We start from the raw sequence: 10,484 nt of genomic DNA, 5'->3' as shown, positions 1-10,484 counted from the left end.
ATTTTAGGTCTATTTATATTTATTTTTAAATAAGTGATATAATTTATCTTTAATGAGACAAACAAAAATAATCAAGAAATGTAATTAAAATTAATTTTGATATCTATTATAATTTCTTTTGTTTATCACAAGCTATAAAATTTAATATAATAGTATAAAGGCTAAATTATAGTTTTAGTCTTTTATTTTGCCCAATTCACGATATCAGTCTCCCTATTTTTTAAAACAATTTTGGTCCTCCATGCCCATTTTCAACCAAAAAGCGTTGATGTGTACCCCTTTTTTATTACGTGGCATTAAAGTACTGACTTGACATTATTTTTTTAATTTGTTTATTTATTAATAAAAGTAAAAGTAATTTACTTGTTTTTATATTAAGAAATAATAATTAAAAAAAATCATTTTCTGGAAACAAAATGCCAAAACGAGAAACGAGCGGAGAAGGTAAGGAAGCGGAGAGCGAGAAACAAACGGAGAAGACGAGCGGAGAAGGTAAGGAAGCGGAGAGCGAGAAACAAGCGGAGAAGACGATCGGAGAACACCATTTTAGAGGTCAAACGTGGTCACAACAAAGGTATTTCACAAATTCTATAATAGTTGTCAAATGTATTTCACTGATTTTGAAACTGAATCCTAAGTCCTCCCTCTCTACAATTTTTTTTTGAATCTGTAACAGTTGCCAAATGTCTTTCACTCATGGCCAACCATCGTCCAAGACTAAGGAAGACCCTAAATTTTTTGCGAGAATATGTTGATTTGTGAATGTTGATTGTTGTACTGAACTCCTATGTTGTATATTTTTGTGATAATGAATGTTGTTAACATGAACTAATATGCTGTGTATTTTTGTTATTATTTTTTTCTAGGCCATCTCAAACTAATTTAGTAAGGTTGACAATTAATCATGGGGGTACATTACTTCATTATCCTTGCAAACTTTATGTAAAAGGAAAGTTTGAAGATATGAACTAGAAATGGGATATTGATATAATGTCATATATGGAAATTGAAGAAGTTATCAAGAATTTGCTTACGTAAGATTCAAAGGTCTCTGGTACCATAATCCTAAGTATTTATTTGAGCGTGATCTTAAAGCTTTGAATAATGAAAAATATGTTTTGAAATTTGGGGAAGAGATGTCTGGTTATGAAAATGGTAATGTATAAGTTGAGCATGTAGTAGATGAACCAAATGGTATGATAGAAAATGAAGTAAGGGCTTATGTTGAACCTATTTAAGAACCGATAAATATCGACTCTGAGGAGAAAGAAGTGCAAGTTGAGGAAAGGGAAGAAATGCAAGAAAAGAAAAGGGAAGACGTGCAAGCCGAGGAAAAGGAAGGAGTACAAGTAGAGGAAAGGGGGGAGTGCAGGTAGAGGAAAATGGATATGTTAGCGAGGAGGATTCATATTTTATTCAGGAAGATAATGATGACTTGGGTGATATTGAATTCAATGACTTAGATGAAGATGATTGAAATTTGACACATGAAGTACCTAGCCATACCTTTATGCAAGAAGAGAATGATGGAAATCAAGTGTCTTCAAAGCAAGAACCAATAACTGATTTTGATGAAGGCAAACAAATTGATTGAGATGATCTTGATACTCCCCAAGGAAGTGAAGATGAAGGTAATAAACATAGGTATCCCAAATACAAAATGCCTGATTGTGGAGATGAAGTGAGAGTTGAGCTAGGCATTTCTTTTGCCACAAAGAATCTTTTTAGAAATGTAGTTACATCTTTTTCCCTAGAAAGGAAGAAAAACTTGCGCTTACATAAAAATGATAGCAAAATAATAGTTGTTAGGTGTGAAAATAAGTGTCCATTTTATATGAGATTTAGTAAAAGGATAGGCAACCAAATATGGCCATTAATAAGTCTGGCGGAAGATCACACCTGTCATAGGAAAACGAAGAATATGCAAGCTAAAACCAAGTTTCTAGCTAAGAAATTTATGAATATTCTAAGACATACACCATAAATGAGGCCAAAGGGGTTGATAACACAAGCATTTGAGAAATGCGGGGGGGGGGGGGGGGGGGGGGAGGGGGTGAAACTGTCATTTGCTCAAGCATACAGGGCCAAAACAAGATCATTGGAACTAATTCAAGGAGCTTTGACTGGGCAATATTCTCATTTGAGGAATTATGCTAAGGAAATAAGGAGATATAATCCATGTAGTATAATTACAATTAAGTGTGACATGTCTGACATTGGACCTGTTTGAGAGAATATATGTATGCAAATACATGTAAGCCTTTAATTGGACTTGATGCATATTTCTTGAAAGGTGAGTATGATGGACAATTAATGGCAGTAGTAGGAAAATATGGGAACAATCAAATTTATCCTATAACATATGTTGTAGTGGAAGCGGATACACGAGACTCTTGGCAATGGTTTGTGGATCTATTACTCGAGGATCTGAATAGCATAATGCAGATTCTTATTCATTCATTTTAGAACAACAGAAGGTAATTCATTAACACTTTTATTTTTTTAATTCATTATGATGTTATATTTGCGTATCCATTTGGAACTAATTCATAGCTTTTTGAGGGTTTGGTACCTACTACACTAGGCACTAATGTAGAACACAAGTTCTGTGTTAAACATTTGTATGGAAATTGGAAGAAAAATATCCCGGCGGACACATGAAAGAATTACTTTGGTAGGAAGCTAGGGAAACAGTGTATAAGATTGGGAGAGAGCCATGCAAAAAAAAAGGATATTAATGAAGCTGCATGGAAAGACACGATGAAGCTTCCACCTTCCACGTGGACTAGGTCTGCATTCACACTGATAGTCACTTTGATTTGCAAGTGAATAACATGTGTGAGGCGTTTAACATGGATATACAGAGACAAGCCCATTACATCACAGTTCAGATAGTGAAGCAAAAGAATCTCATGAATTGATTTAGAAGCACTATTTTTCCTAAGGTTGAACAAGTTATAGAAAAGTTGAAGCGGGCAGTTGGAGGTTGGAGTCTAACTTGGCATGGACATGATGAATTCAACATATTTAGTGTGACAAATGGTATTTACACTTACGAGGTGAACTTACGATGACATTAATGTACTTGTCGTAAATGGGATTTAAGTGGCATTCCTTGAGTCCATGTGATTGTTTGTATTTTACACAACAAGGCTGAAGTTGATCAGTACATTTCACAATATTATAGGTATTTTCTTATTTGATCTGATATTTCGGTAATTGAAAGAACTGAACTGATATCATATGAATTGATATATTATGTAGGTACTGATATTATGCACTTTGGTACTAATATCATATGAATTAATATATTATGTAGGTACTGATATTATGCACTTTGGTACTTATATCCTATGAAGTGATATATTAATAGGATTGGTATATTATGAGGTGTACCATTTATGACTTGTATGTACTTAGTTATGCAATTTGCTAATAGGACTGATATGCACTCAGTTATGCAATTTGTTGATAAGACTGATATGCACTTAGTTATGCAATTTGTTAATAAGACTGATATGAACTTAGTGTATCCAAATTGATATATTAGTAGGACTGGTATAGGACTTTGTTGATATGATTGGTATAGGACTGGTATATTAATAGGACTGATATAAGACTGGCATATTAATATAGTTTGTTAATAGGTATTGAAGTGCACTTTGTTATATGTACTGATATGCACCTTGTTAATAGAATTGTATATTATGCACTTTGTTAATATATTCTGAATGGTAAATAGGAAAACAAGCTTTTTGAAACATATTCATATATGTTTCTACCAACCAAGGGTCCAAGACTTTGTTCAATATCTCAAGGGGAGCCAATTCATCAGCTAATTATGAGAAGAGCTCCAGGTCGACCCAAAAAGAAGAGAAACAAAGCTAATGATGAACCAACTTCAAGCAACATGTTTCCTAGGAATTTGACTACCGTAAAGTGTAAGAGTTGTGAGAATCTTGAGCACAATTTAAGAACGTGCAAAGGCAAAGCGACGGCGGATCGACAGTTGTCAAAAGGAAGTAACAAGGCAAAAAAATAAAAGACTTCATCAACCAAAGAAGCACCTACCGTTTTGACACAAGGATCTCAAGCGCTATAGAATCAATAGACAACTTGATTGCAATGTTCTTTGTGTGTAATATATTTGTAACGGGTCACTTTTTGTTAGTTGAATGTTGTAAGATGCATTATTTTTTGTTGGTTTAATGTTGTAAGATGCATCACTTTTTTTGGAGTAATGTTGACTTGATGCATCACATTTTGTAATGGATTACAACTTTTATGTGTAACCATTTGTTAATTTCATATAAGTTTCAAATACCAGTATAAACATTTGCAAATTATCCCTTACACCATTTACAAATTATTAGTTTGAAAATAACATATCAGTAACATAACATATCAGTAACATAACATATCAATAATATTAACCTTGAATCCAAAACAACAATTACATGAATCATCCAAAACAAAGGCTTAAAACCTTAACCTTACAAAAACAGGAAAATTGTTACTTAAAAATAAACCTTACAACATTGTTACTTGAAGACAAACCTTACAACATTACAACAATGACAATATTACTCAAACAAATGCTTTTGTGATCAACATGATGATAAAAATCAAGACAGAATCAACAAAATAATTAATATTTTGATATTCTTCTTTAGGTCATCATCACTCTTCTTTGTTAAACCATCTTTCTTCTTCAAATCATTAACTTTCTTCAATAGCGAGTTAATCACTTCTTGTGTACGTTCTGATATCTTCTCATCATACCAATAAAAAAAAGAACATCATTTCCTTTCATGTAACTAAATAAAACATAAAAGAAGATGAAAGTTAAAAATTACCCAAAGAAATTATCAGAATTTTAAGATGAAGAATATTAAAAACTATGGATTAATTTGTACCTTGTATAAATCCACAACCATATAACCTTCGACCTGGATTCTGAGATGTCCACGAATTTGCAAGTGGTGAATCCAACCCACAATAACATTGCATCCTTTTCCTCCTAGAATGAGAAGAAAACTTGATATTTGCACATATTCGAAATCCATTACAAAGGGCAACAGTGGAAGAACTTATTTACGGTTGAAAGAAGTGTTTTACGGTTGGAAGATGTGATTTACGATGATAAAACTTTTAGGACTTGAAGAGAACATGAAGAAGACATGGAAGAACAAATTTAAGGTTTCAACTTAAATAACCTATTACTTTAGTTTAATATATTGAATTTTTGTATCATTAAAGTTTTAAATTTGTTTTAAATTATTTAAAAATGACATGACAACCATTTTAATGCCGCGTAATAAGAAATGGTCCACCTCATCGCTTTTGTTTGAAAAATAGGCATGGGACCAAAACTGTTTTAAAATAAATAGAGAGACTATAATATAGTGAGTTGGACAAAATAGGGGATCAAAACTGTAATTTAGTCTAATATAAAAAGTTATTTAGATTTATTTAAATAGATATGCATAACTTAATTTTTTAGTAGCATTTATGAAAAATAATAATAAAGTAAGCGGCTAAATAAATTTTAAAAAATAAAATTTCTTTAGATAAACAAATGACATTTTCTATTTAAAAATGTTTAATTTGATTAAAGATATATAAATTACATGTTAATGTGGATTGTCTTGAACTAGTAGCTCCCATTAATTTTAAATATGATTAAATAAAAATATATTTTTCAAATTAAATATATTACTTTTATTTAGTTTAAAAGTTAAAATGATAAATTTTATTATTTATTTTAGTTATTAGTTAAGTCAAGATCACTTTGCAAATATAAATTTGAATTTAGAAAGATAAAATTGTGATCATTACGTTATTAAATAAAAAATAACATTAAAAAAAGTTAAATTTAAGTGTTGTACTAAAAAAAATAAAGGCTTAATTGCAACTTTGGTTCCCCTATTTTGGTTTTTGCTCGATTTTAGTCCCCCCATTTTTAAAATCACGATTTTGGTCCCCCTTTTGAGTTTTTAATTGAAAAAGAGATAGCAATAGGGACTAATTTTGCAGAAAAAAGCTAAATAGGGGGACGAAAATTGCACAGAAAACTTAAAAAGGGGACTAAAATAGTAATTTTTAAAATAGAGGGATCAAAATCAAGAAAAAGACAAAATAGGAAAACTAATTAAGTTGCAATTAAGCCAAAAATAAATTGAAATTTTGGATATAATTGAAGTAACACGAAATGGAACAATATAAAATTACTTGATATTGTTTGAATTAATAAAAAAAAATAATGTGTAGGTGGTAGGTTTCATTTAATTTTAATATTTTTTATTATTATATGCTGTAACAAATTTTATTCTATCATACAATTTTCAAACAATAGAATGATACTATCTCTAGTCTTATTTATAAGAAATATTTATTTAGATAAATCTACTATCAAGCCTTTACTAAGACATTGCCCAAACACCCCAAATTGCCCTTAAGTCATTTTTCTTTTGCACTGCCAATTGGATAAAAACGTAATCAACTAAATATGTTATTCTAAGTTCCTACTTTTATCACCCAAATCAACAAGTGCTCAATTCTAATTGGTCCAAGGTTTACTTTCTATTTTCCCTCCAACAAAAGCATCCGACTCCTCCTACTTCTTCAAACATTGTCAACATTTCTCTCTCATTGCCCTTTCCTTCTCTACACAACTCCTTAGTTGAAGAACAGACCCGGGTAAGACCTTTCTCCCTCCTTTGTCTGCTTTCTTTTCTTCGACGTGCTGTGTTGTCTTCCAGATTTGGGGTGAAGTTTTCTTCTTACCTTTTTTCCTTTGTATCTTTTTGTTGGAGTGTATTTTCAGTAGGTTGCCTTAAAGACTTTGTATCTTCTTTTCTTTGTATCTTTTTGTTGATGTATCATACTTTCTATGATTTATGTTATCCTTCTAACTGTGCCGGTTATACAGTCTCTTTAGCTCTCTCTTGCTAAACTATTTTCTTTTCTGTTTTGTTTATTAATATTTTCAGTCATGAAATAGATTAGTTTCATGCATTTTAGTGAAGTTTTCTTTGTATCTTCTTTGCTTTGTATCTTATTTTCTTTGTACCTTTTTGTTGGCTTTTCATTCTTTGTCTTTTCTGCTTTCTATGATAAATGCAAAATGTTTGAGTTTTTTCTTCGTCTGTTGGAGTGTGTTTTCATTAGGTTGCCTTAAAGACCCAACCTTTCGTGTTATTTTTTAACTATGACTTTGTTGTTTACATTTTTGTTGATGTATCATACATTCCTTGGTCGTTTTATTCAAAATTTACCGGTTATACAGGCTCTTCTGCTCTCTCTAAGTATAGTACCTGCTTTTCTTTTTTGCTTATTTATATTATCAGTCATTTTCTGGTTTGATTTTCTGGTTTGCTATAGATTACTTTCATGCATTTGCTACTGTTTCTACACTATCACTCAACCATTTTCTGTACTACAATTTACAGTTTCAGATACGCGCACCATGTCTAGGGCTCCCATTCTCATTAAGGAGCTGGTCCAAGGGAACCAGGTGTGGAAAATGCACATCAGGGTCGTTGACCTGTGGGTTGTTACAGAAAAAACAGGGTATCAACACCTAGAGTGTGTTCTACAAGATGGAACGGTATGGCTTTTATCATTACAGTTTTTATGATTTATGTTATCCTGCTGATTATTTCTCCTCAAATTCACAGGGTGACCAAATCCATGTGACCACTAGCCGTTGGGATTTTAAAGATTGGATAGAGCAGATCAAAGAGCACGAAACTTATTATCTGTATAATGGGGAGCCTGTGGCTAATGATGGCCCTTTGAAAGTATGTTCGAACCCTCTCAAGATTCTTTTTAATGGAGGCACTACTCTCACCAAGGTGGACATGCCGGACATCCCACCATACAAATTCAACTTCCATTCCATTGAAAACTTTCTCAATGGACATTTCAAGCCTGATATGCTCTATGGTTAGTTATTTCGTGCTGTTTTTGTTGTTTATCATGAATGAGTTTTTTTTTGAATAACATAATGACTCAACGTTCTTTGAAATAGATGTTATTGGTGTCTTGCAAGATGTTGTTAAGACACAAATGGGGGGTGGGGGTAAGAAGTCCTGTACCAATATCACATTACGTGACGTTGTGGGAAATGCCATTGAAGTTGCTTTATGGGGTGATTTTAGCAAACAATTCATGGACTACAAGACTCTTGGCAAACATGTTGGTCCCACAATTATCATTTTGACTCATGCTTGGTGTAAGCCCAATACAGGTCTGTAATGTGATTTTTTATTATCCCACAAATAACTATTTTATCCTATTTTGTCTGCTACCACTTAACACTACAACCTGCTTTAAATAATTGGTGCAGTATCTGGATTACCAAGTCTATCTAATGCTTGGAATGGCTCGAAACTCCTGATTAACTTAGACCATCCATAAGTGGAAACCTTCAAAACCAGGTTTAACAATGTGCTTTATAAAGTATCATATCAATTAAAATTCTCATTTCAATTCAATTTCTGATTATATCCCTGTTCTTTATATAATACAGTTTTGGAGCAGCTGATTTGTCAAATGCATCCAACCTTTCTCTATCACTAACTTGTGATTCATCCATTCAATCCACAAACCAGAATTGGACTAGTCGTAATGAGGTCAGGACTATCCGTGACATTTATGAAGGAGAAAAGGTATTTCTTTGTTTATGTTGTTGTTGTTTGAGTTCAAACTATTATCCAACATTTTAGTATTCATTGTTTGACACTTTGGAGTTACTTATTTTAGGATTGTTTTGCAACTACTATTGGAACTACCAAACGATTCAAGGCTTCAAGGTTTGGATGGTTTTTTGAGAGCTGCCCAGGATGTAAGATTTCTATCAAGTCCGTTGGAGGGAAAGTTGAGTGCCACTGTGGAGTTAAAGATGTTGAACCAATTACTAAGTGAGCCCTTTCTTTAAACTAACTTTTTTGGTTTTCAAATCCATCATATTTTAGACCAAGCTGTAAAATCTTTTTTTATTTTCATTGACAGATTCAAAATAGAAGTTGAAGTTGAATATGATGGCTTTAATGGAACCTTTGTCTTTTGGGATAAGGATTGTGTCCCATATACTAAACTGTCTGCTAAAGAGTTAAGAAAGCTCATGATAGCGGTGAGTCATTGTTTTTGAATTATAAATGCTTAATTATAAAGCTCACTACGTATGACATATTTATCAAACCTCATGGTGTTCTTGATTGCATAGAATGGAGAAGACAACCCAAAAATATGGCCGGCTCAAGTTGACAATTTGTTGAATAAGGAAATGGCGTTCCGTATCAAATTTCAATCATCTTACAAACAGTATTCAATTGTGACAATTCTTAATGAGGATAATGTTTACAACAAACTTAAGGGATACCTAACCCCGAATGAGGAGGTAAATACATGTTTCTTTTTATGTAAGCAATTTTTGTTGTTGTTCTTTTATATGTGATTCTGATTTAAACTTTGTTTGCAGCATACATCAAATGCTCTTGTTTTGGAGATCTCCAATTCTGATCCAAATCATGAGCCAACTGAACCTATTGTAAGGGCCTAATGCATACTGTCTTATTTACACTTTGTGTACTTTTACTTCCATTTACGAAAATCAATTTCATCCTTAGATGACACTATCTGCTCAAGCTTCGATATCTCCTCAACCTTCGTCTGCAAGCTCCGGCAGCACACCTGCCAAGAGGGGAGCTATTTCAACATCAGTTAATGAGTTGATTGATGCTGAAGATCTGACTCCTAAACAATCTGCTACTAAGGCTAAGACTGCAAGAAAGATCAAGCATATCAAGAAGGAGTAAACTTGAGTTTTAAATTCAAAAGTGGATGAGGATTGCTGCATTGTTATTTCACACTGTATTAGTACTGCTTTCATATGCCATTTTTTGTATTCTACCTCTTTTATGGGTGTAACTATGCTTTATATTGCATGATGATCCAAAGTAAGCCACTAAACATTTGGTCTTAGTATTTTGTAATGCTTCTATTTTGAAATGACTCTATTTTGTAATGACTCTATTTGGTAATGACTATATTTTGATGGCATTTTATATAGCTTTGGTACCTCCAGTTTATATAGGTTTAATCCACTTGCATTTTATATTGCTTTTAATGATATGGAGGGTATTATATAGGTGTAACCTCACCAGTATGAATGATGGTTGGGATTTAGAATGCTTTGTGTATGCCATATAAAACACATGAATCTATTGATGGCATTTTATATGGCTTTTGTACATGACTGCTATATAGGTATAATCCACTTGCATTCTATATGGCTTTTCATGTGATGGAGGGTATTATATAGGTGTAACCTCACGACTTTGATCTTCAGGCTGGGCTTTTGAATGAATTGTGTATGCCATACAAAATACTTTGCATGCACACGCCATCACATGAAAGGGTTTGTGGTATTTCAAATATTTTTTGTTAATAGCTCCTTTTCTGTAAAGCTCCTTTTGTAG

The 10,484-nt window shown here is 32.5% G+C and overlaps 1 protein-coding gene across 1 annotated transcript; it reads left to right on the top strand.

Moving 5' to 3' along the window:
- The first annotated feature begins 416 nt into the window (after nucleotides 1-416).
- Nucleotides 417-9,821, top strand: LOC131613573 (uncharacterized). Its single transcript, XM_058885231.1, has 10 exons — nucleotides 417-574; nucleotides 7,384-7,609; nucleotides 7,680-7,947; nucleotides 8,033-8,255; nucleotides 8,534-8,672; nucleotides 8,767-8,924; nucleotides 9,016-9,136; nucleotides 9,230-9,403; nucleotides 9,485-9,553; nucleotides 9,633-9,821. Exons 1-10 carry the CDS (start codon nucleotides 417-419, stop codon nucleotides 9,819-9,821), a joined length of 1,725 nt encoding a protein of 574 aa, XP_058741214.1.
- The last annotated feature ends 663 nt before the right edge of the window (nucleotides 9,822-10,484 follow it).

The sequence above is a fragment of the Vicia villosa genome, linkage group LG6, assembly GCF_029867415.1.
Source record: "Vicia villosa cultivar HV-30 ecotype Madison, WI linkage group LG6, Vvil1.0, whole genome shotgun sequence".
NCBI classification, from domain to species: domain Eukaryota; kingdom Viridiplantae; phylum Streptophyta; class Magnoliopsida; order Fabales; family Fabaceae; genus Vicia; species Vicia villosa.
This window is presented reverse-complemented; position numbering and strand designations above follow the sequence as displayed.